At 40.0% G+C, this 27,667-nt stretch overlaps 1 protein-coding gene across 1 annotated transcript; it reads left to right on the top strand.

The window, feature by feature from the left end:
* Position 1: 1 nt before the first annotated feature.
* Positions 2 to 27,577, top strand: LOC134862100 (lysophosphatidylcholine acyltransferase 1). The gene is made up of 14 exons (XM_063879806.1): positions 2 to 498; positions 10,571 to 10,710; positions 11,654 to 11,868; positions 15,972 to 16,084; positions 16,266 to 16,326; positions 16,608 to 16,666; positions 19,154 to 19,188; positions 20,438 to 20,492; positions 20,621 to 20,703; positions 21,378 to 21,503; positions 22,049 to 22,202; positions 22,675 to 22,773; positions 23,213 to 23,354; positions 23,547 to 27,577. Exons 1-14 carry the CDS (start codon positions 376 to 378, stop codon positions 23,777 to 23,779), a joined length of 1,638 nt encoding a protein of 545 aa, XP_063735876.1. The 5' UTR covers positions 2 to 375; the 3' UTR covers positions 23,780 to 27,577.
* Positions 27,578 to 27,667: the final 90 nt, after the last annotated feature.

Here is a 27,667-nt window from a genome sequence, read left to right as displayed (position 1 = left end):
GAAGGATGAGTGGCGCATGCGTCTAGTGAGAAGAGCGGAATCGTGGCTCAGTTAGCATCCACAACTAGCAGACTGAGTGGTTGGGAAACACGGTGTGGAGGAAGGCGTCCTGCGCACTGTAGGCAGAGATATATCAGCGACTTCAAATATCCTCTGCTAATCCTTGAGCTAACCATTATCCCTCCATGCTGTCCGAGAAAGGGAGATAACGATAATAACATTGCACTGCCACCTGAATTAGCCACCGTGCAATACTGATAAGGGAAACTGCGTTTTGCGTGAGGAATCCAACGTAAGGTTTTAGGCATAACCCGTTTTCTGTTCGGAATATAAAACATATAGCTGTAACCTCGACCTACGTGACTTCTTGCAAGAATGAGGTTACCGAGTAAGAGACGATGTGCGATTGAAGAAGATGGAAAGAAGATGGACCAAGCTCCTCCGTTCAGAAACCCTTTTGTGCACGTCTTGAAATTCTCCCCTCTGGAAAAGGCAAAGGTAAAATGATGTTTGCACGAAAATGCTTTTCTCTAGTCCATGTATGGTAACATTTGGCTTAGGTAGTCTGTAGTACACAGTGGAGAGGATGTCACCATCATTCAACTTGGTTTGTCCTGATTTCATATAGTCAGCTGAGCTAGTGTTAGCTAGCTAACAGTAGCCACATACATGTTGCTTTAACTCTCCCGTCTTGTTTGTTTGCAGTGATATTGCAGAAAAGGATGGGAGTCTTGTTTTTTTTTAACTTAAGTTTAGCTGCAGCAACTGCATGTATTTCACATATACACCATACAAATCAAAACAGTCTCCTTCCAGGAATGTGCTAACAACCCACTGGAATGAAATACAGAATTTGAGCATGGCCGCCTGTGCACGATGGGCCTAGCTTGTTGCTCTTTAACTGTTATCATGTGCAGCTATACAAACATGTTGTGTTGTAGCTTCAACCTGTTTTGGATAGTTCCATTTATTGTAAACACGGTATATGTCATGCTTTAATGGTTATCACGGTACGTCCCACTTCAACATCAAGGAACACGTGTGAATGTGAAGAATGGGATAACAAAAATGACAGTCATTCATTTCACCATCATCTATGACTTGGACAGTCATAGATAAAAGTTAACATGTTTTATCATCAGTCACATGATAACAATTTTGCATAATAGAGCAGATATTCAGCCCAGTCCTTGGTGTTGATAATCAGATGTAGAGCTTTCATGCTTCTCTGCAAAAGGTGTTAAGGTGCAGGGTACTACAAGACACTGATTTTAATATTTTGAGCTCAATTGCTATGAAAGTGTTTAATTGGATTGCAGCCTGCAGAGATATAACAACACAGCCATTCAAATATAAAAGCTATTTTATCCAATTGAAATGGCCAGCTTGAAAGTTACAGGTGTGCCTTTCGTGATAATATTGTAACATTTCCCCTTATGTACAAGTGAAATGTGTGCCTGTGTTGTCAATCAACAAGCCATGGTTTAGCATTAACAGGTGCAGTGCATTGAGTAATAGAACCTGGTTCAATTAAACATAGATTTGTACAGCAACATAGAGAGACACAGACCATGGCCATATATTGAATTTGTCCATGGGCCTAATAAGCTCTGTCCCTGTTTATCAATATAAGGTGTTCTTATCATGTTTGAGCATGTAGTACATTCACTCTAGGGGAGAGGAAACCATAAAGTCAGACGCATTCTTAGATATGACTTGGTGCATTTTATCACACATAGCTCTTCAATAAATAAACAAAAGTATGAAATCCGATCTCAAATATCAGGTTTCCTTCTCTTTATAGAGCTTACAATTTTGAAAAGTAAAAGCAGCTTTTCCCATTAGCAGATTTATTGATATCCATCAGTGCGTGTCTTGTATTTGTTGTAAGTACAACAACAGTAAAGCACATTGATTTATTGTATATCACCTACCAGAATGGTTATCACATACAGTAGATGAGGCAAACATAGGGTGGTGTGAAGTCTTGGTAAATGGTCTGGAATGAAAAACAGTTGTGAGGTATTTTCAATGGAAAGGTAAGGCCTAAGTCCAATGGGAGAGCATGAGTTTTATGAATGGCGGTTCTGGAATAGCAGGCATAACAGAGTATCGTGTTACGAGTAAGAATAGTCACCTGGGGAGGCTCACACACATTACTTTCCTTCTGGCTATTTTGACAGAGACTGGAAGGAAAAAGGTAAAATGTCAGGTTGATCAAAACACATTAATAGGAGGCTTCCATCTGTAAGACTTGTTTTATAAAATCAAGCAAGTTAAAACAGAGCAATACACTTTGACTCTACATTGACGTATTGTCATGTTCTTGGTTGCAAAGCTTTCCTGCAGTACTCTTGTACATGTTGCAACTTTACCTCAAAGACTCAAACACTAGGTGCGGAAGCAAAGCAGGTCATGAGTGACAATGAAAATGAGTTTCTTAGTTTCTCTGATGTTGCTGAGAGCTTTGACCGTGTTGTGCTGGTCTTGCTTTCACATCCGCAGCAACATGAGGAGGAAAAAAGGAGAACCAAAACACTGAAAGCCAGAACAAAAAGGGATAGTTCTGTCTCGGTTGACGAGACGACAGAACCTTTTTATTTGTTTAAAGAGAAAAGGGATTGTTTAGTTGAATGAGCCCCTTGTCTATTTCAAAGTCACGGTGCAGACTGTCACTGAATTGCTTGAGATGACTCAGGATTGTCAGAACTATGTTAGAGTTATCGTAATGAAACCTTAGCATTGAAGTTTATTTTGTGAATGTTGTGAACGGTTGGCCACAGATGATTTTTTTAAAAGCTGTTTTCCAGTCTAAACACACATTTCTTTGGATAAACAAAGTTCGGCAAAGTTTTGTTTGTAAAATCCTCCAAAGTGCCAACTATGAGGGATTAGCCTACAGATTATGATAGAAACAGATGACTATTCGGATTAACACGTGACTTGATCGTATGCTTGGTGTTGGACCACAAAGCTACATTACTGCCTCTATGTGTAGGCTTAAGGCAAGGACGCTACTACACTATACTTTAATACAAAACACACTTCCTTGCTAACCTGTTACTTTTAGATGTTTTTTGTGATAGTAAATTAATCTCTAGTTGACCCAAATCTTGGAGCAACTGTTCAAATGTGTAGATTGTCATTAGTAGGCTATACTGTAATTCAGCAGCATGACCTTTCAATCCATATAAAGAGGCACTTGCAGTTTTGCACCTTTTTAATGAGCTAATTAATTTATCTATAGAGTTGATAGGCATAGACATAATGTGATCTAACACATTGCTGTGTTTTTGTTGTAGATTTTAGGTATCAGCATACATTACAGTCCTAATTTGTAGCCTAAACGTTGGTAACGTGTCAAAATGCTAGTGTTACAGTTGATTTTATTCCCAGTTTAGGTTAGATGGGCCTAATTTACATTCCTTGTGTGGATGTATCGAAGAACGATCCCATAAAGACCTAAATCTGTTTTGATCCTGCCAATGCAGGGCTGAGTCAATAGCTTATTCCCACAACTAAACCAGAACCCAGTTGCATAGACATTCTTAAGTTATTCTTATAAGGCAATTTAAGGAACTCTAAGTTGCAAACATCCCAAATTTAGCTGTTTACCAAGGGCAAACTGAAACATGTTGGTATTACTAACTTTAAAGTTAAAAAAACATGACGGAACAGAGAAATATTTTGAAGTGCTTAATGGAAATAGATCATTTGTACAGTACAAAGGTAGGTTCATAATGTAGAGAAACCAAATGTGTAGCAGGCAATGAAAGTGCCCAAGTTATGTCAATGACTGCACACAGCTTTGCTCTTCAGGAAAACCTTAGTCCCTGTTCAGATTACTTTCGTACTCCCAACACCAAAGACGGAAGCCAGTGGCATGGAAGCGTAGTGCTATAGTTACTGTGGGACAGCAGGGAGCGGCAGCTGAGCTGCGTTGAGTGTTCCAAATCCCGTGCCAGTTTGTTGGACAACAAATAAACTGATTGCCAGTTAAATCTATAATCTCACAGCATCTGCTCATCAGTCAGTGTTTCCATTGGGTTGCTCCTGTCCCAATTTTTTTTTTTGGAACAACTTTTTTATCGTCGACTGAGCCATAATACACTTATTTGGGGTTTCTAAGTTGAGTTTTCCTGTTAAAGTTGTAAACCAATTTCAAGGAATTACTTCAATAAAAAGACATCACAATGAGGAAACCTACGTATCATGTCATATAAAGACATGATTCTAGGTGAATTTGCGTAAATCATTTTCATCTAAGGGAAGTTACTTTTTAAGGAAACTCTTGAATTATGATGCCTTATGCTACCTGCCACATCATTTATGTGCATCGCCATTTGTGGCCAACTAATATGTACCTCATAAGAGTAGTCTTATGAGGTAGACTTGTGGACAGACTTGTAAGATGCAGTTTGCGCAATTGGGGAATGTTTCCTGTATTGTTATTTCTCAGCGATAGACTCAAGTGTCTCACACATGTGTATTGTGTTAGTATACAACCAGTACCACACATAACAACCATGCCAATGTTTGAAATACTAAACAAAGTGCTGCAGCTTCTCGCTTAACTCAAAAACCCTCCAGTGAGGAAATTGTTCAGACTTGTAAGCCTGAAACAAAAAACACATGAGCATTTCTGTACTGCTGGTTAAAATCAAAGCTTTCTACCACAGCTTCCTAGTGTTGGTTCAGATAAGAAAAGACAAAGAAATCTGATGGAAAGCATGTTGTTTGTGTTTGGGAAAACAGTCCCTTTGTATTTTGATGAGAATAAAGACTACAACACCTCTGTATGTGGATGGGTTTGCATAACTGTTTGAAGCAGATCCTTACTTTCACAAACACGCAGCGTCTGCTCTATTGTTTTGTTTTTTTTAGTAATAATGATTAAAAATGCAATGACGGGTTTCAACCTTGCAGGGTCTTCATCTGTGCAGAAATAATAACAACAGACTGGTAACATCTGGTTCACAATAGCCTGCATTTGCTGGTTTGTAAGTAATATCGGCAAATGGCTACACAGTCAATGTGAGTTGTGCTTTTTTACTATCCTATTTTGAAACTACTAAATAGCCTTAGTTAAATGTGTACATTTAGAGTTGTGTTAGAATGTGTTTCTTTTGCAACCAAAAACAATTCCCAAGTTGCATCAGTACAGTTGAATGTTTATTATGCTTTCACAATTGCTTTTAAGACTGTGACAAGCCTTTTATTGCATGTATTTAAAGATACTCTTTAGTACAATGCCTGCATTCACTCCAACTCGTAAAAACCCTCTCTGGTTTTATAGCATTGCCTTTATTTTAATTCTAGGTGACATTCATGCATTCTCATGGTTTAGGTTTGAATAAATATTTTAACAAATGCACTATACAGTGGCTCTCGAGCGTTTCTGGCATAGCGAATTTTATTATAGGAAATGCTTGTTTGTCAGTTGTGTAAAAGTGTTTGCTTCATATTTGCATAAAAAGAGTTGTATCAGAAATGTCCCTGTAGGGATAAATAAAATATTTCTTCTTCTTCTTCTGGTGCATGCTGGGAGATTTTGGAGTGTGAGCGGAAGAAAAGAGCGACGCTTTATACGTTACATTTTTCCGTTTGTGCTTGTTTATGGGTGTTAGTTTCATATAGTTTATCGGTGATAGTTTACTTTGCTTAACTTTTGTGTCTTTTGGTGGTGTTTTTGGGGTGTTTTGAGGGCTTCTCCTGCCGGTGTCTCGCCGGCCGGCGTCTGACGCCATGGTAAATGGAGACTTTGCCAAACTCACGCGGAAGCACGGCATTAAAATATCGGCCGGCTTCCCATGCACGGTGGAGGATATCGGGCTGGCTGTGGGGGAGAAGGTCGGACACAGCAGCATTAAGTCCCTGGTGCGGATGAACATTGCAGTCGTGATCTTTCTGGACCAGGTGGAGAAAGTGAACCGCGTTATCGAGACGGGCATCACGATGAGTGAAATGTTTGTGCGGGTGCAGCCGCTGACGCTCCCTGCAACCAAAGTGGTTCTATCCAACGTCCCTCCCTTCATAACTGATGAGTTCCTCAGTAGAGAGCTGTCCAGACACGGGAAACTTGTTTTTCTCCGGTGAAGAAGATGCTGTCTGGGTGTAAGTCTCAGTTACTGAAGCACGTGGTGTCTCATCGCAGACAGGTCTATATGATACTTAACAAACGGAACGCTCAACCTCCGTTTTTACGTTAAAGTAGATGATTATGACTACGTGATTTTTGCAACCTCGTCAGTTATGAAGTGTTTTGGCTGCGGGGAAGAGGGGCACACTGTGATTGCCTGTCCGGGGCGCGGGGACTCGACTCCGCCTGGTCCGGATGTCACTTCTGCCTCCGCGCCGGGATCGGCTGCGGCCGTGCCGGTTGTAGTGGAGCAGCGGGCGGCTGCTGCTGCTGAGGTTGGGGTGTCTCCAGCGACGGTGGCCGTTAATGTGGCCGCTGTGGCGGTGGGGGGCTCCCCTCCGGAGGCGGCGGCGGCTGCTGACAGCGCCGCTGTTCCGGAGCGGCCGGCTGTTGCTGTGTCCGACGGGGCATGCGGGGGTGTTGCGCAGGGTGTGGGTGATGGTAAAGATGTTCACGATAGGGAGGTTGTGGTTTTGTGTAGAGGTGAAGAAAATCAGGTGGGGAGAGAAAAAGAAAAAATAATAATAAAAATGGTGAAAAACAAGAAAAAACTGAGATAATCGAAAAAATGGTAGAGGCGGGTGAAGTCTGCCAAACACAGGAGGAAAATATGGGAAACGAAGCGCATATGGTGAAAACAGGAGAGGAGAGGAAAACACGGGGTGAGCAGGTGGAGATTGCTGAGATGGAGGATGAAGAGGTGGCAACAAAAAAAAGACCGCTAATAAACGCAGAAGAACGAGGAACAACGCACCTACTATTAAAAAGAGCAGCAAAGGAGGGAGCGAGGGAAAGAGAGGACGAGAGCAATGGCACACAGATGAGTGATGAGTGTGTGTCGGACGGCAGTGACGTGATAGGGTTCAGTGACTGTCAAAAGGAAAAAATGTACACAGCGGAAATGATTAAAAACTATCTACTCCAGACAAAGAAACAGCATGGGGTAGTTGTAGAAGAGTATTTCCCTGACTTGGTCGTTTTTTGTTCTTCGGCCAAATTCCAGCTTAGTCGAAAAGAGGAGTCTGTCTTCACAGAACAAGAAGTTTGGAGACTAAAAAAACGTGTGTATAGAGTACGAAAACAAATAAGCAGCAATGAAGTTAAAACCCCTTACGTGTGTTTTAATTAACTTATTTGTTTTTATTATTGTATGCTCTACCTCACTCACAATGGACACTTTTAGAGTGGGAAGACTGAATGTCAATAGAGCCAGAGAGCTAAGAAAGAGAGCCTTAATTTATCAAACAGCAAGTATAAAACATGTCGACGTGCTATTTTTACAGGAGACGCACAGCGACGTTGGTAACGAGAATGACTGGAAAAAAGAGTGGGAGGGCGAAGTCATTTTAAGCCACAGCACCTCTCTCAGTGGAGGGGTGGGCTTCCTTCTCTCCAAGTCTTTTAATCCTGTCTCACTGGAGGTCGAGCAGTTTATCAAGGGGAGGTTGCTTTAATAAAAGCAAGGTTTGACCTTTTTACGGCTGTTTTTATGAATGTGTATGCTCCAACAAACGGTGCAGAGAGGAAGCTGTTTTTACAAAAAGTGAATGATGTTTTAAACGGCTGTGCCACGGAGGATTTTTTATTCTTGGGTGGGGATTTTAATTGTACGGAAAATGCATCTTTAGATCGCAACCATGCAGAGCCGCATCCAGCATCCCAACATGCTCTGAGGCAGCTGGTCCACTCCCACGGCCTGGTGGATGTATGGAGAAGGATGCACACAGACGATAGGCAGTACACCTGGTCCCACATCCGAGATAATAGGATTTCATCAGCCAGACTAGATCGCATTAATTGCTTTAAGCATCATTTTAATACTTTTAAAATGTGCAGTATACTCCCTGCTGGTTTTACAGATCACTGTAATGTTTGTATTAGAAATGTTTTACCGAGAAGTGCTTATTGGCATTTTAATTCGGTTTTAACATTTGATAAACATTTTAAAGAGGCGCTTACTTATTTCTGGAGTGTTTTTAGACAGAGGAAGGGAGAGTTTAGCAGTCTTAGGCAGTGGTGGGACCATGGTAAGACTGAGATAAGAATGCTCTGTCAACAGCACACCCTCAATGTCACACAGGACAACATCAGATCTATGAAAGACCTGGAGAGTGATATAGTGGAACTAGAAGCAATAAGCGAGTCCACAGGAGATCGAGGATATATTGAAATCCTCAAAGAGAAAAAGATGGCTCTAGCCAGCCTGCTAGACGTTAAAGTTCAGGGTGCACTGGTCAGGTCCCGGTTTTTAAACATAAGTGAGATGGATGCTCCCACTAGTTTCTTCTTCGGCCTGGAGAGAAAGAATGGACAGAGGCGGGTAATCCACTCACTGCTGTCAGACACAGGGCAGGAATTAACAGAGCCAAGCCAGATCAGGAGGCAAGCTGTGAGTTTTTATTCCACCCTCTACACAAGTGAATATAACGAGGACGAAACGCTCTCAGAGGAGTTTTGTGCGGAACTACCTCAGGTCTCTGAGGAGGCCAACTCACAGCTCACAGGGCCGTTGACAATGCAGGAGTTGCAGGCCGCACTGCAAGGCATGCAGGGATGGCGGGCTCCTGGTATCGATGGCCTCTCGGTTGAGTTTTTTAAAGCGTATTGAGACATCTTGTCTCATGACCTGTTAGACGTTTTTAATGAGAGTCTGGCCTCTGGGTCTATGCCAATGTCCTGAAAAAAAGGGAACTTGCAGGACATCAAAAACTGGCGCCCTGTGTCTTTGCTGTGTGTGGATTACAAGCTTCTGTCCAAGGCTTTGGCCACCAGGTTGGGGAGAGCTATTGAGCAGGTCATCCATCGGGACCAGACCTACTGTGTGCCCGGCAGGTCCATGGTGGACAATGTTCACCTGATTCGAGATGTTTTGGAGGTCTCCAGCTCATTGGGCATTGATACTGGTCTGATTTCTCTAGATCAGGAAAAGACTTTTGACCGCGTTGAGCACAGCTTCCTCTGGAAAGTAATGGAGAAGTTTGGGTTCAGCGCTGGTTTCATAGCTAAGATCAAAGTGTTGTACAATAAGATTGAGAGTGTGCTGAAGTTCAACGGTGGGCTGTGTGCTCCTTTTAGAGTGTGTAGAGGGGTCCGGCAGGGCTGTGCTCTGTCTGGGATGCTCTATGCACTCTCCCTAGAACCCCTCCTCTGCAAAATACGCTCTAAATTGCAAGGGCTGTTTTTACCTGGTTTTAATGGAAACACGGTTTTATCTGCGTATGCGGACGACATCGTTGTTTTTATTAGTGACTAGAGGGATGCAGACATTTTAACCAATATTGTGACAGATTTTAGTTCAGCATCGGCAGCGAGGGTCAATTGGAAGAAGAGTGAGGCCCTCGCTGTCGGTGAGTGGCGTGGCGGTCTCCCAGTTCTTCCCCAGGGCACGACATGGAAAAGAGATGGCATAAAGTACCTGGGTGTGTTCGTGGGGAACACAAATATAGTCCAGAAGAACTGGGAGAACGTCACAGAGAAGATTGAGGAAAAACAGTCCAAATGGAAGTGGCTGCTCCCGCAGATGTCTTTTAAAGGTAGAGTTTTGGTTTTAAACAACCTTGTGGCATCCCAACTGTGGCACCGGCCTTACCTGTGTAGACCCTCCCTCAGGCCTTCTGGCCCAAATACAAAAGAGATTGGTAGATTTCTTTTGGGATGGGCTACACTGGGTGCCACAGAAAACCATGATGAAATGATGAAACCATCATTATATAGACATGGTTGTTTCCCATTCCAACAGTGGTGTGTGTTTTAGAAAAGAAGACATGTGTTACATGAAGATAAACTACTGTCCAAAATGTTTTACTTGCTTATTGTCTGGGGTTCAACAAGCCAGCTTTAGATTGACCATGCTGACAGACAAACACTCTCCTTGGATCAGATAGTGTAGATAGGCTTAAGGGTAGTGGTCTTTATCAAGACAAATATTGACAGAAGATAAGTGCTGCTATCAGGGACTCATAACAAACTCTAAAAACAGTCAACATTAGACCCAAAGAGAACAAGCTTTTGCAGAAGGTTTGTAATGTGACCTTAAGGCAGACACACCTAGTCAATTAAATTGTTCAAAACAGGCCATGTCTGTACCGCATAGGACAGGCACATACAGGAAAAAGCTGCTTAAGCCAACATACTTTTTTTAAGTAATGTGTGCTAATAATTTTTTGTGCTTTGCATAAGAGAAAACAATCATTGTTTTTCTGATGGGCTTTTTTTAATTTATTGTGAGAAGATTCAATAAAGTCAGCTATGTTCTTGCATTTTCAATACTGACAGAAAAGGGTCATCATGCCAAGTTTTGGCTTAATAATGCAGAGATTAAACTCTGAAATCTTTAACTGTTATGGTACCAAGACAACATTAAGAAATATGTACTTTTGGATGTGTGTTGTTTAACCATTTTCCTTTTTTTTCCCCCTCAATCTCTCCCAGATTGCATTAATGACAGTCACACTGTTCCCCATCCGTCTGCTCATAGCTGCATTCATGATGCTGCTGGCTTGGCCTTTCGCCTTCCTGGCCTCAGTAGGGCGCTCGGAGACCACCGTCGAACCCCAGTGCCTCTGGAGGAGGTGGGTGTTTGTCTTTTATTTGTCGTAAAAACAAGTTGTATAGCAGTAACTGTAGAATGCTATTAGCATACAAATTAGCATGGCTCCAAAATGGTACTTTTTCTTACTACAAACAGTAAGACTATATCCCAGGGTATCCTTTTTCTTTTGTGAAATTGGCCATCTATCGTTACATCTACAATTAATTATAACAGTCCGTGTCTACTAATCTTTAAAACCTTTGTTTTATACAACATTAAAAAATGAAACTGAAATGTCTGACACGTTTCCTTTCATTTTATTCTAATTAATTCTCAAGCATTAATACTTTAGATCTCTGTCTAATACTACCTGTTTGTATAAGTCTGTCAAACTCCCACAGCTGACTCAGGTTTCCACTTTATGAACACTTAAAACTAAACACTTAAAAATAGCACCACAAAGGTTAATGAACATACGGTTGAATCATGTCATATAGAGGACACTTGTTGTATGTGTGGGTGGGTTGGTGAGTTGTCTTGAGAAAATAAATAGATTTTCTTTAGACTCAGTCAAGTCTAAAAAGACACAGCAAGTTAGAAACTCAGAGATGTAAGAGAGTAAGAATAGTTAGGGTTATACATTTACAAAATGCCATGTTGGGCTTGAGCATGCAAACTGCTCTTTTACAACACACTCTTCTGAGGGAATCAAACATTTTCTTTTGCAGTTTGCACATTTTAGGTTTACTAAAAGAGCTTTTTAGTTTGTAAACTGTGTTATTTCTGTATAAGGTATCTTTAAATTATGTTGTCTTCACAGTTGGCGCTTGTCACTGATCATATTTATTCCCAATTTCATTTTTACCCAGCCATAATCTTCTATTCAACTTTTGCATGTCTTTAGATACATATAATACTGTCCACTGTTGTCCCTGTGTGCAGTTGAATTGAAACCCCTCACACATGCATGATTTTGTTTTCAGAGTGGTGGACATAATTCTGAAGATCATCATGCGGGTCATGTGGTTTGCGGGGGGTTTTCATTGGATGACGGTGAAAGGGCGAAGGGCGTTACCCGCAGAAGCACCCATCCTAACCCTGGCCCCCCACTCGTCCTACTTTGATGCCATCCCAGTCACAATGACAATGGCCTCCATCGTAATGAAGGCCGAGAGCAAGGACATACCTCTCTGGGGCAGTAAGTACCAAACGCATACCAGGATATATTGGTCTTTTAGTTGTCTGCCCTGTGTTGTGATTTTCTACTGGTTAAAAGGCAGGTCTCAACAGTTACTGCTATCTTCCTGATGTAACATTAAACAAAGGGATTGCTCAATCTACTTTGCAGAACTTCTTTATAAGGGTTGAGGTCACGTACAGCTTGGTTATATTCAAAGCAGTGGTTGTAAAGGAAATATGTTAACACAATAATACGCCTTGCTATAGTTTAGCAGAAGACATTTCCAAAAATAAGACCATTACCTCTCAACCATGACTCAGCAAATTAATACTGCACTGACTCTGATGCCGTTTTTTCACCAACTTGGGTGCTGGAGCTTGAGCCGGAGCTGGAGCCAACAAAGATCTGGTTTTTCGTGTTTCCACTACAGCGGCGCCGGCTGCTGAAAAAACTGATCTTTCTGGCCCCACGCGGCTGCACGGCAAGATCCAAGAACCAAATAAGTCACGCTTACTTCGGAGGGGGGCGAGATTAACTTGAGCAATAACAGTTCATGGCGAATACAAGTTGTAACAACAGTAGCACTGAGCAAAGTGACTACAACGCGACCACACACTTAAAACACACTTTATAAAGTCAGGCAACACTAACTAGGCTTAGTGTGATGCTGTTTGTTTTACCTCACTTTAATCACCATCAATAATTCACTGTTATTGATCATTGGGAAGAGCAGGCAGAAGTTTTCCTGTTGTTTTGTATGATTGCAGCTATCGGATGGAATCAATACATGGGCTACACAGGTTGCCATCAGAAGTAAAATCATAATGAAAACTACGCCGGTAAAATATGCCTGCAGAAAACGGCTTATGCCACAATAGGATAGCAAAGTAGTCAAGATAGTCAGAGTAGCTTCGCTACGGTTAGAGAAGAAGTTCTTTAATGTAATCTGGCTTCATATGATTAAAGATTACACGAGCATTGACCTGACGCAGTCCTCCATTGATGTTGTTGTGAGCGGAGTTGGGGAGAAAATCAGAAACATAAAACACGTGTGGGTCATAAGAGGGCACGTAAACGGTTACGTCATGACACAAACAATGACGCATTGACGCAGCTCCTCTTGAGCTCCACTCGGCCTCTGAGTGGTTGAAACACAAGGAGTGCTACATGCTAGAACCAGAAAAGTGACAAAAAAGCAAAAGGTCAGTCAGTTCCAAAGTCATATGACACACCACTCATGGCAGGAGGAAACGGAAATGAAATTGTCTGATTTTGGTTAATTAATCTCACTGCAGAAGGAAAATCCCTTCCTAGTAACCCACAACTTCCATAAAATACTCAAGGCTATAGATCCAAAGATTAAAGCCTAGCGCGTCAAACATAATTGCCAATACTAACCATGAAAGATTTTATGGCAGAGAAAATGATCTCGTTATGTCCTCAATGAAATCCAAGACTCACGTTCTTTCAACCTGGTCATCATCCACCTGGCGTGGTTGCCATTATACAATTAAAGGAACACTTTATGTAACCCACTATCACTGCTTATAGTGTATCCCATCAGGCAGCTTGAGTTATGTTCTGTACACCACAGCTCAAATATTCTCAAGTAGCCCTTGCTCAGTGACGGTCAGCACACACACCATTAAGTGTACAAACAGGTTGTACCTTTAAGTTCTGATTCATTTGTAGTTCCAGTTCAAGCATTTTTCTTTATGCCCCTGGCCCCCAGCCAGCACGACATGCAGTAAAAGTCCTAGGTGTGTGTTTTTAGCCTTTCTTTCTCCTCCCCCTTCTCTGCCCACTAAGTCAGTAATTAGCCACTTCATGCTGAGTGAAGCTTGCCAAACAACTTAAGCCTTACTTGCCTGCATTTCAGGATTGAGAACATATGTGACCACGCAAATTGGCATTACAATCAACGTGATGCATTCAAAAAAACCTTAGTAGCATAAACAATGAATATGTCTTTTATTTTGCTTATACATTTTTAGTAGTACTCTTTTTGTTAAAAAGGTTATCAACTAATGTGTCCCGTCAAATTAAGTTTGACTAGTCATGCTGGCCTGGCCAAACAAGTTGAGTCCAGAAAAAGCATTAAGACCTGATCAGCCACAGTGACGTGTGCAGAGTCTCTCAGGGTACCAGAAAGAGACCTAATCTCTTCCTGTGGGAAGCTCACAGTTGGAATCAATTTGTTGTTCTAATGGCCTCCCTCTCTTCTTTCCTCATCATACGTTGCCCACACACTCCTCAGCGTGTTGTTTCTCTCTTAAGGTTGTGTGTCTGTGTCAGAGCTGTCTAGGGGCTTCTGATAAAAGTTGTGTTGTGGTGGACTTCTGTGTGATGTTTTTTCAAACACTCAATTGGTAAATAAGGTTGTTGGAATATTTGCTCTGTTGTAAGAGTCGGATCTGCTTTTATTCAGGCACATACAGTTGCACATGATGGTAACTTAAATTAATACACAATAAAAATCACATTTTGTTAATACCATAGTGTCAATCATGATGTTCTCAATGTGTGAAATAACCATAAAGCATTGTACAGTTTGGATAAGAGGAAGACAGTATCATCATTAGTCTAGCCAGCTATTTCTTAAAACCCCATTGATCGCCCCTCAAACCTGATTGGATTGGAACCATTGTAACTTGGACTACCATGTTCTTAGCCTATATTCAGAAAGAAAAAAACCAGACATATCTTGCATTATATTTCTTGTTTTACGCTATATTATAAATATTTCATAACACAATTTGGCTTGGAAATATCACATTGCCTTTCCACTACCCAGCATCAACAATTAGTTATTAAGCCAGGGAAAACAACTGGCATTATTAAACAGCTAAATGCTGCTAAAATATGCAAGTGGCCAGAAGATTTTCATCACCCACAATCAAAAAGTTTTAACCCTGATTAAGACTAATACATTTGCTATCTTATCAGTTAATCCAATAACGGTAGTTTTTTGTATCTATCCAGATCCGGAGGTTCTTATTCAGAACTGCTTTTCAGTTACAGAAATTTCACAAAAACACAGAGGAATGTTTCAGTATGGCCACATTGTTCCTCTCTTCACGCTGAGTAATTTGAATTCAAGTACTTTGTTTAAGGACATCATTAGAGTGGGGGTTGATGTAAAAAGGAGATAATACGCTCTCTTCGCTTCCTGGCTTTTCTCAGCAGTTACAGGGTTTTTGCTTCTGAATGTATCACATCGTTCAAAAGTCATGATCATAATGTTAATTACATATTTTTTTACTGTTTAAGGCAGTATGTAGCTCTGGAAAAAAGAGCGCACTCCAAATATTTCTTAAATCTTTATCTCTACATGTATGGCAGCCATTCCAGTGTCTCTTGAATTCTGACACAGAGAAAAATGTTCAGTAGTTTATAGAATACAATAAAAAAAATGTAACTCAAAGACATGCCTTTTAAATAATAAAGCAAGAGGAAATGATAATGCTGATGATGCTGAAATGATAATGCTGAAATGATAATGCTGAAGTGGCATCTTTTCATTTCAGTTTCCTGATTGAAGTTGATGGTTTTTTTTAATGCCGTTTTGGTTTGATGGCAGACATAAGATCTTTGGTTAAGGCAGCTTGAGAGATTGTCACATTATGTTCTACAACAACAAAAAGGTCAACTTACAGTATAACCCACTTGTGAATTCTAAAGCTTGTACTTGTCTTTAAAAAAGTTTGCTAACAAGTAGCTAAATGGAACTATAGTCATGTGACCATGGTTTAGTTGGTTATAAAACATTACCTTCTCACTTCTGCCGATTGAATTTCTGCTTCAGAAATCCAATAAATGGAAATGCACAAATACAATTGGCTTTTCATTAGAGGATTAAAGGAACCAGGGCAAAGATAACTTCTGGCTTGGCCTACAAAAATATCATCCCTGCAGCACTATATTCATACATGGCATGTATTACCTGGTTAACTGATCTGACTGAGTTCTTGTTCTTGTATTATACCTGTTAGATCCAGAAGTCAGAGTTCCCCCTCTCCTTCTACTTAAGGCAGTATATACCAATAATGCATAGAAAAATTAGTTGATGACAAATTAAATACATTAATTTGCATTTGCTCTTTCTGTGTTCTTGTTTCCAGCTTTGATAAAGTTCATCAGACCGGTGTTTGTCTCACGGTCGGACCAGGACTCCAGAAAGAAGACTGTGGAGGAGATCAAACGCAGAGCCCACTCTGGAGGGGAATGGCCTCAGGTAAACAGAAAATGTTGGGCTTATACAGATAACAGCACCTGATTTTAAGTGAGTGATGAGTACACTTTATTTAGATTTTTTTTATTGCAGCTGAATAAAACATTTTTCCCGCTTCGTACTGTTTTGTGCAGGATAAGACCCTTGATTTTATAATTTGTGAACCATTCCTTCCTTCCTACAGATAATGATATTTCCAGAGGGAACATGCACAAATAGATCCTGCCTAATCACCTTCAAGCCAGGTAAAACACTCCCATCATCATTTTAGCTTTTCTCTTTTGATTTTGCTTTAACATGATCCTGCCATTTTGATCACATTGCAGTGAAATGTCACCCTTAACTTTGACAACACACAGATATTTGAATAACCAAATAAGTAACATCTTAATTTCTGCATTGCTTCCTGTGGTATTTTTGATTTGTAAAAATGTCCTTGAGTGCACCGACAAAACATGCAAATATTATTCAAACAAGTGTGCTATTCTTCTCAAGCCAATGTGATCTGTCTTGTTTACTCTTGCAGGGGCCTTCATCCCAGCTGTACCTGTGCAGCCCGTAGTGATTCGTTACCCCAATAAACTGGTAAGATCATTTCTAGAAACATCCATTTAAGATTTTGTTTTCTACATACCTTTTTAAGTTTCTATTTTGTGTTGAAATGCTGTAAAATCAAACAGAAATGCAAAATATCATGAGTAACTCCCCATCAATCTCCTTATTCACAGCGATGTTAGGTAGGGGTGTGTGTGTGTGTGTACTATGCCTGGCACTTCACCAGAGTCTCACTCAGTGGGTAGGTAAAGATGTTACCGGTCACATGTCAGGTGGAAAGATATTGTAGTTATATAAAGTCACCATGAAGGAGAAAATGTTCGGAGTAATGCAGAAAGATGCAAACTCAGCAGAATCCTATATGGTACTGTGAGATCCTCCACCGGTCAACACTTGTTGTCGTGGTCACATTGTGTAATTGTTTGATCTTAAATACAGGTATAACGGTGCACACTGTTTAAAAAAGGTAAAGAACACATACAGTGTCTATTGGTTCATAGGAAGAATCTTAAATGTAAAACTAACATAACAAGTAACAAAAATAGTCGATATATATATTTATCGACTATTTTTGTTACTTATGTTAGTTATACATTTAAGATTCATATATATATATATAAAAAAGAAAAAACACAATCAGTCCCTTGATTCCCTGTGCCTACTCAACAGCATTGCTCTGCAGATATTACGTGAGTCTGTAAAGGCTTTGTGATCCAGTCGTGTAGTAATTATGTAGATACAACATGCTGTGGGCATATGGGACTCATGTTGCCGCAGCAGCAATGTTAAGTGAATGCATTATTTTGGTTTATTTATAAAACATTTACAACTGTTTATTTAATTTATGATTCAGATGTAATTCCCATTGTGCTTCTACAGCCTCTGGCAAGAATTCTATATAGGTGAAGATTTTATTGAAGAAAGAATGAGCTTACCCCGCTCATGTTCTGGATGCTCAGATCAGGCTGAGTTTGATAACCAAACTAATTTGCGTCTCATATGAATGATGGGACTCTTTCTTCAGTAGATGCGTACTGGAAGGACAAGGGGTCTGATTTAGCTGAAGTTGTTTACATCTTGGTTATGGGTAGAATTCAGTGATGGGCACACAGAGATTCTTCCTGATTGCCTGACTGGGAATCTGGCTAATCATGGAGTGACTCAGAAGGCAAATACAAGGCATAACTCTTGTTATACGGCTTGTTGTTAGTGAGGCTGTGGAATACGAACGTAGGACATTGTGCGATGTGGAACTGTTTTAGGCTTTTATAAATGCAGCTAACATGTAGCTTCTAATATAGAAAGAGCTATTGCTTCAATGTTCTGCAATATCGGAAGTGAGTTGTATAAATCACAAATGTAGTTGCAACATTTGAGTGGGGTTAGTTCAGACTCTGGTCAGGCTTTTGAAATAAATGTAATCACAAGATTGATACACATAGCAATGTGTCACTTTTCTCATTGTCATTGTTTGCATGTGCCTTAGTAAATACAGTATGGCTACATTACTGTTTGTTAACCTGTGGACTTTCCATACTTATAAATATGCCACAATTGGTATATATATATTTTGTAGAAGATGCAAACTGGATCTTATCATGGGTTTTATGCATGGTGATTTCCTGCCTTAACCTCATTACGCCCAATCTGGTTTGTGGTGTGCAAATGAGCATGACGCTGTTTCTTTGCAGGAACAGCTGTGGGAAGAAAATAACCAGCTCATAAAAAAATATTTAATATAATAATAATACAATACATACGATTTATGTAGCGCTTCTCCTAATGCTCAAAGACGCTTAACATAAAATCAAAACAGAAAACAGAAAAATATAGAAAACAACAAAAGTCCTAAATGCTGAATCAAATGGGGGGGATGGGAGTTGCTTAGAGATTCAAAGCTAGATTGAATAAGTGAGTTTTGAGAGATTTCTTGAAGGATTCCAGAGTGTTGGCCTTTCGGATGTGACTGGGAAGGGAGTTCCAGAGGGTGGGGGAGGCTGCAGCGAAGGCCCTGTCACCCCAAGTCCAGAGCTTTGTCCTGATGGGCTGCAGTAGATTAGCATCAGCAGACCTGAGGCAACGGCTGGAGGTGTGTTGTTGGATGAGGTCACTGAGGTGGGGGAGGCAAGGTTGTTGATGGCTTTGTAGGTGAGAAGTAATATTTTGAAGTCAATCCGGTGTTTGATGGGGAGCCAGTGCAGGTCGTGGAGGATAGGGGTGATGTGATCAGGGCGTCGGGTGGAGGTGAGCAAGCAGGCAGCAGAGTTTTGGACATATTGCAGTTTATTTAGGATGCATTCAGGTGAAGCAAATAGACTGCTGTTGCAGTAATCAAGTCAGGATGTTATGAAGGCATGGATGAGAGTTTCAGCAGCGGTTGATGAGAGGGAGGGTCTTATGCGGGCGATGTTTTTGATGTGGAAGAAGGCGGTTTTTGTGAACTGGTTGATATGAGGGAGGAAAGTGAGAGCATATTTACTTCAAACTGTCTTATAATTCTTCATGTTCTTTTGACAGGATTCGATCACATGGACGTGGCAAGGGCCTGGAGCGTAAGAACACTATCATTATTTCATATAAAATGCTTTAGTATATTCGCTTTTTTTTTCAAATGTGGCAGGAAAATGTGTCTGCACTTTGTTTTTTAAAGCTCTTAAACGAGTAATATAAAATAAATGATAATAAGATTGGTCATTGATGATAAAAAAGTGTTATTCAAGCAAACTTTACATAGTCACATTTAAAAACAACAGAGTTGAACTTTTGAAGTGCTGTATATCAATACATATATAAAAAGCAGCATTGATACATTACAGCAGAGAGGACATAAAAGAAATGTAGAACACGAGACAATAAAACCATTCTTAAAGCCACGGACTGAAACACTCTCATACATGATGTAAAAACAATATAAAACACAATAAAATAAAATGTATTTATTTGACAAGTCATTCAATATCTGGGTTTTCAACCACACTGTGCAGAAAGATAATAATGCTGAACTAAATAAAGGACATACTGAATGAAGTAAATTGACGGTGTCTCTTTAAACGTATTTGCAAACATACATAAATTATTCTTGAACACTCACTATCATGTATCGTCAAGGTTGTCATTCTACGACTCAAGTGCAGGATACTATTTTAGAACTGAACATTGTGGTCTGAACCAGAATCTCCTAAGTGAGATCTCAAATAGACTGGGAGCAGATTAGTTCTGGCTGGAGGAGAAACACTGCCCTTGTTATCTGTCTCTGTAGCATCCTCAGAATATATGTCTGTAGAATATTGTGTCTCTATCACGTTTCGGTTTCCATCATTATGTTGGCCCTGTGAATGTATCTGGCTGTCTGCCTGGCTCCAAAGAGCACAGCTATACATTATTTTAATACATCTCTGAAAGAGACACACAGACTCTAACATTATGCAGACAGACCATGAAGTGACTTTTCATTTCAAACCTCTCATAGAAAGTTTAAGAGTAATACTACATTTACATATACATGATATATTTTCATACCTAAGTTGAGCTTGTATGCATATCCCTAAGCTGTGACAAGCATACTCTAAAAAAAATAGTCCATCCAACACTGGCTTTTTTGTTTGTAAAAGTATTGAATTAACAAGTTGGACATTTTCGAGAAAACCTGTTGCATCTACATTTCAAGAAAAGTAAATATTTGCTTTTCAAAAGAATGAATTATTTGTGCCAAACCCATTTTGCCTTGGAAATGGACACCAATCAGAGGTCTTTGTGTCTGCATTTGATTATTGTTTTCAATGAGTCCTTTTATCTTCACAGGTTTGAAATCTTGTGGCTGACACTCTGCCAGTTGCACAACGAGTTTGTGGTTGAGGTAGGCTCCCAATACTGCAATAGATCTTGTCCTATTTAGTCATGATCATGACTTTGCGCTTATAGTATTTATACTTACTGAATGTGTGCCTTTTAAAAGGAAGCTAATTTTACTCTCTTTCTCTGCAGTTCCTTCCCATTTACACACCGTCAGAGGAGGAGAAAAAGAACCCTGCTCTCTATGCTATCAACGTGAGACGTGTCATGGCTAAGTAAGTTCAAATGTGTGATTCACATAATATGTGGCGGACGCTCATTTTGAATGTACAAAGGGAAAAGTTGAGGTATCCAGTGAAAACTTCCCACAGTTAATTTTTAAACGTATAAAGAACGAACACAATATTCTTTTGTCTTTTAGAAAGGACAAAGAGTGATGCAACAAACAAGGGAGTGCCTGTGTTTGCTTTTGGGTCAACAACAATAGCGTAATTTGATCAAGGAGAAGGATTGGCGAGAGTTTAACACCAGTCAGTCAATCCCTTTTTGAAAATGTGAAACAAATAAATAAATTGAAACCTTTTATTAACATTTTGCCTCCCTGATATCCCTGGGTATTGACACTTTGAGTGCCTTAAATACCTCTCCTGCATCGAGCAACACCTGCAGTATTGTTTATATTCTGAACCACCAGACATTAATCTTCATTTAAACCATCTTAGGCACTGCTCACAGGCTACCTGTGTTATCATTCACTCCCACACTCTGTGCTTCACTTCTCGAAGCTGGGGATGGGAAACAAAAGTCCTGCAGAAAAACTAAACACATTGTTCTGAACGTCAAAGTTGCCATATCAGTAACTACATTATCCTTTATGAGTCTTCACCAAAGTTTGTATTGATTTGTACATACTGATGTCCCGTCCCTGTCTCCTTGTTGCCTTGCTCAGAGCCCTGGGGGTTCCCATCACAGACTACTCATTTGAAGACTGCCAGCTGGCCATGGCAGAAGGCCAGCTGAGATTGCCAGTGGACACCTGTCTGCTGGAATTTTCCAAGCTCGCCAGGAGACTGGGGTAAGTCTCTCAAACATTCCAATTCAATCCTCCCATCAAAGAGAACCAAGTCAGGGGCAAAAGGGTGAGACAAGGGCAAAATACTCACCAAACACTGCAGGGATCCGGATTCAATATCTGGCAGTGGTTTGCTTTCCAGCGAATGAAACTGGTCTTGTGCACAGGTGGTGGAGTATGGGATTGTGTTCTACTGTGCTGCTGGCTTCCATTGGTTGGTCTTGTGCTTGCACAGTGTGTGATCTGGAGGGGGATAGTGTCCACACATGGCTTGGTTTATTGGTGCAACTCCTCTGTGGGAGGGAAAAGGAGAAATAGAGTCCAATATTTGGCAGGGACAAGGACTATCCTGCAAAAAGGAAAAAAAGAGGATAGAAAAGGGAAAAATGTATTTATGATTTGGCAAAAATACAGCAAATTCTTAATTTGATGCATTCTGAAAAAGTAGAAATAGATGTGATGGATCTCTGATATGGTCTTTATGATTGTGTGTTTTCTATGACCCAGTCATTAATTAACAGAAAATGTATCCCTTCTTGCTGCCCCAGGCTAAAACCCCGGAACACTGAGAAGGTTCTGCAGGATTATGGGAACAGAGCCAGGAAGCTGGAAGGTCAGAAGTTGGACTTGGACGACTTTGCTCAGTTCCTCGACGTGCCAGTTTCAGAGATGCTCCGAGACATGTTCGCTCTTTTTGATGAGGTAAAGACTGGAACTATTTCACTCACAACCATGACAGCTCTAACGGATAACTCTCTTATTATGTAATACTTGCATTCAATGGATAAAGCGCTGCAATACAACAATATAGCTACACTATATGGCAAGGGATGTGATACGTGTGCAGTAAGCATTTTGTGCTTCATTTTGGTGCACAAATAAACTCCAAGTAGGCAGTTGACAAAGTGCTTCTATAAAAACACTGTAAAGACAGGAGGCTGCATTGAATTCTAGATGCATATTTGAAACTAATCACAGCAACTCGCTTTTCTTTCGGGGATACATTTGCAGTATAGAACCCAACAAACAATCCCAGGTTTTATTGCAGCAATGTGTTCACGATCTAAACAACTATCACCCGCAGCTATTTTGGTAAAATAAATAAATAAGTAGCCCTGCTCACATCCTCTGTCTTCATCTTTCGTAAAGCCTTGTTTTTCTGTTCTTTCTCCAGCATGAAGATAACTGCATGGATATCAGAGAATATGTGATAGCCTTATCTGTCATATGCAGACCCGCCAAAACTCTGGAAACGATGAAACTGGCCTTCAAGGTATGTTCTGTTTTCAAGCTTTACGCTTATCTAACAACCACACAGAAAAATAGTTCCCTGTGCTCACTTAGGATCTCCACGTGACATGTGGTGTGTTAAAATGCCACTAACTGCAGGTTCTAATAAAACAGTTCTAGCATTCTGACACGTTTAAACGTGGTTTTCCTCCTTGTTCATGGTCAGATGTGTATTTCATAACTTCAGATTTAATGTGCATTATCAGAGCAACCAATCTGTTGATGAACAAACAATTAGATTTTTGGTGATTCTTAAAGTGAAGGAGCTGAGAAAAAAAACCAAACATTGAATACAGATTTTTGATTTATAAAAAGGGAACCCACTCAAGGAACAATTTCTCTTCCTCTTTATCTGACAATCCTTCCAAAGTGGTGATGATGAGAGAAAACACCTGCGTTCCTCCCCATTGTGTGTTCTGCAGATGTTTGAGGCAGAGGAGGACGGTGCCATCACAGAGATGGAGTTGGCAGTCATCCTGAAAACGGCTTTAGGAGTGACGCACCTCAGTGTGTCGCGTCTCTTCACTGCCATCGATCCTGAAGACACAGGGAAGTTAACATTTGGTAAGAGATTGGATACAGTTAAGTCAATAAGGTCATGTTTATTAATTACATTTTTGTGTTTTGCTTATTTTCATGCTGGTATGTGGAGCAGTAGAATCACAACCATGCAAGTTCAGTCTGTCTCTGGGCATTTCTTAGGCCTCAGTCTCATGCTTTCTTTGTGTCTGGCGCCCTCCTGTGGTCTTTCCACAGATAAGTTCAGATGCTTTGTGGAGCAGCACCCGGACTTTTCAGAGGAGTACCTGTATGCAGAAAACGCAGGCCTCAGCAGCGGCTCCTGCCACACTCACCACACAGAGCCCAGCCTGTCCTCCCGGAAGCTGCGAGGCACTGCCAGCAACAAAACAGCTAACGGTATCTGCCCTGACTTCAGCCCCAAAGACCACGATGGCACAAGAGATGGACTATTCAAGAAACATAACTAAAAGGGTTTAAAAAATTACAGTGGAAGAAAAACCAGCCTCTCTCCTGGTGAGAGGGTGTTGTGTAAGGGGGTGGGGGGCAGAGGGTAGCGATGTACTTGTTGGTTAGTGAAATGTTTTAAAAGTAAGGGACTACATTTTAGTAACCACAACTACAAAAATGAAGAAGTTTATCTTACCCTTTTTTAAGTATTGTGTCCATGGATTTCTTTCAGGTTATTTTCAGCCTGGTACCGAGTTTATTTTGTTATAAATTCCTTTTTTTTTCATAGAAAGGATCGTCAAAATGCCAAACAATGGCTGTTTGAGATGCTTGAATACTTGAAGGGCAAGCACTTATAAGAAAGTTTTGGGGCAAATGTTTTTTCCTCCAACATAGTGCTCCCTGTGCATGTGTTCAACATGATGGAAGAAAGCAAAAACACAAGCCCCGGACAGGGAAGTTATCAAATATATTAGTAAAATCAGTGTTGGATTTTCTTTTACCTGTACCTTTTATCTGTTTCCTCTCTTTAATGGTAGCTGCCTTTTTAACTGAAAGTGCAGAATGCATGGGCTCATGTTGTTTTGAGCAGTACTGAGGATTATTTATCTGAAGAAGGGAGGCCTGAGGGTACTGGTGACAATTGTAGCTACAGTAGCCACATTTGAGGTTAACCCGGGTCTCTGTGAGTTGACGGTCATAATTGCTATGAGCCTCTTACATATACAGTGATACATTTGATTTAGCTCAGGGTTCAGTGACAAAAATGAAAAATGTAACTTGTATGATGTCATCATTTTTGACACTCACTGGGTGATGTGCATGTCTTTTTTTTCAGAACTCATCTGTTACTCCTCATTCACATTACCGTCACACATTTCTTTCAGGTTGGCAAATTCGAGTGTCTTTTTTTCATTGTTGAAATCACACAACGTGGACCAAAAATGCATTGGGTGATTTAATGTCACCCGTCATCTTTGTACTGTCCTTTTCTGTCAGTGGTGTAATGGCTGCAAGGAGGGGGTGCAGGGGGGTGCTCACATATGTGGCCATTGAAAGCACAGTTAGTTAGGTGGCTTTGTAGGGTGTTCTAAAGGCAAGGTCGTAATACATCCCTTTCTGTCTTACACTGGTATATTTGTAGTCATTCCTACCATTTTCACAGCATATCCTCAGTATCTCTGAAATGCCTACTCTCATGTGTTCATTGAATATGTAAACAACAAGCCTTAAGTTGCTGGTTTTTAAAAGATACCCAAGCAACTTTCCATCTAGCCACTTTCAAGGGACCACTCTAGAATTGGAAAAAAATCTACCTATGGTATTATGTTGGCCTTTCTTTGTTTTGTGTTTGTATTGGTCTAATTGGCACGCAATGTGATTTTATTACTTCTTAGTGCACTATCATGCAGCCTGTGGCCGTTTCATTTATAATCACAGGCTCGGTTGGCCTATGTGTTATTAACACTATATAAGATTACAAATGTAATCTCAAGTCATTGTTCTTTTGTCATTAGTGTTCTTTAACATATTTGAGCACACAGTTGAATCAGACTGAAGTGAAGGACTCTGTGATTTTTTTTTTCCCTAATGTTTCGCAATGTGTCCAGAATCTACCATAGAGTATCTTTCTCTGATTTTTAAATCAAGAATCTAAAATAATAATCAATTTTTGGATGTATTGGCCAGAGAGCCGCACATGTTGATGCTCATTTCAATCATTTGCCAACATGTAATTGGCAGGTTTTTTTACCTTGTTTATTTCTATCTCGTATTTCTGCAAACAACCGAATACTCACAAAATGAAAACGATAATATACTGCAATGTCTTTGTTGTTATTGTATAGCACAACTAAGTGTTAAAGGGAATGCCTCTCCTGAGCAGATGAAATGAAACACAAGAGACTCTGTAGCCATTTATACTTGGGATCTGAGCAGTCATGGTTTCAATCCATTGAGTTTGTGTTTATGGATATCACTTCAGAGTTAACTCATATTAATGATAATGTTTGTGTGGGTGAGCCTCACATTCCCATCCCTTTCATGACCATGCATACTGTACATGTGCTCTCATTATGGCTTTCGGGGAAGCAATATTTCACATCTCTTAAAACTTCTCAAAGTATATGCTTTTAAATAGTTCTGATATGTATTTTGAATATTCCGAATGCAGGACATTTTGTGAATTTTTGATATACGTATATGAATGATTTTTATTTCCACTGCCATGACAGAGATCTGTGATCTTCTCTCTTTTGCAGATTGTATTGATGGAGAAAAATGAGCTACATTATCATTTTCCTTTGTATAATACTGCAAATGTTTTGTGTCGTATATCTCCTACACAGTGTAAAGGTTTATTGTTGTTATATTATTACTGCTGATTATCGCTAAGTTGACTGCTTAGAAACAACAATGCAGATTTCTTATGGAAACCGATAGCCTTGAATCTATAGAGTTTTTATGCTAAAAAAGAGAATGTATAGACAATCTTGTCACTATCAGAAGCTACCCAAAGCGCTGATCGCCAGTGGACATATTCCCAAAAAGTCATGGTTTTCAAATTTAAACTTTTTATCCTGTTTAAACCCTTTCTCTCTCCATTGACTTTTTTTATGTTTAAGGCATGCAGGTTGACGTAGGCAGTGTGTCAGGCCTTGAGGTGATGTCTGCCACCACATGACGGGCCGTATCGCACAAACTGTACGCATATAACAATATTTTAATATTTACCCCTTACTACTCTGACTTTGTTTAAATTGTACGTATTTGTGCTTGCACTTTAGATTATTTTCTTTATTTTTTTTAAAGAAATATCACATTACTGTAAAGCATGTTAAGTTTGTAGGTTACAGTATTGTAGCTCTATTTTGTTAATATAAAACGTTTTTGCATTCAATTATCTGCTGCAATAATGAAAGCACAGAAGAAATTTGAGGTCACACATTACAGGAGGCTGTCCAAAGTCCTACTTTACTTTACTGTAAGAGCTTGGTTAGTGTAAACATCCACACGTCTTTGGATTTTGGAATTTGTACAGCTTGAAACAACTTTGTAAAAGCATAGGACTTGGCACCGACCTTCTGATTCGAATGACAAAAAACTGCACCGTGGAATGATTAAATATGAAATGTACTCCCAAGTGATGTGATTTTACACCAGGTGTCTCATTATACAATTCACTCTATATGTATAAGGGAACCCATACTGTTTGTGTACATAGGTGGAGAACCAAGAATGAAATGTACTGAGCCACAGTTACCCCTTTTTTTGAACACAATGTCAATGTGAAGTTCTAAAGGATCATATATTTTATCAGCAAGTCAAATATGTGCATTTATATATATTCAATACTTCAGTACAATTTGGCATCGGGCTGTACTAATATAGCGGGTCCATTTTTTTCACACTTTCCCTTTATGTCAAATATCTCTGTAGAGGTGACTCTAGTTTTTGTACTTGCTATCAATCTGATCAAATGTAAACCTGCGAGAGATACACTTGTATGTATGCTACTGCTGCCTGCTTCCCTCAGTTTGTCCAGCAGAGAGCCTAAGACGAAAGACTTGTGTACTCTTAACAGAGCGATAGTGTTTTTCTGATGGCTTATGTCTGTGGACCAGGAAACTGAACTCTCTGTTTTCTCTGTAGCTTTACTTCCTGTCTTTTTTCTATACCCAACAGGTTTTATTTTATTAATGCATTTTGATTATGAAGAGTCATTACTGCAAGCTACTTTGAATTTGTCTGTTCAGGACTGCTATGATATAACTTGTTAATGTGACTCTTGGATTGAAATAAAAAATGAACTGTTAACACACGGTTGTTTCTGTCATAATGGTAATTGGTGGTGTGTGTGTTTGGTTGCATGAAGGATTGAAGTATGATTAATGCAGGAAAGTGATTCC

The sequence above is a fragment of the Eleginops maclovinus genome, chromosome 3 (assembly GCF_036324505.1).
Source record: "Eleginops maclovinus isolate JMC-PN-2008 ecotype Puerto Natales chromosome 3, JC_Emac_rtc_rv5, whole genome shotgun sequence".
Lineage (NCBI taxonomy): Eukaryota > Metazoa > Chordata > Actinopteri > Perciformes > Eleginopidae > Eleginops > Eleginops maclovinus.
This window is presented reverse-complemented; position numbering and strand designations above follow the sequence as displayed.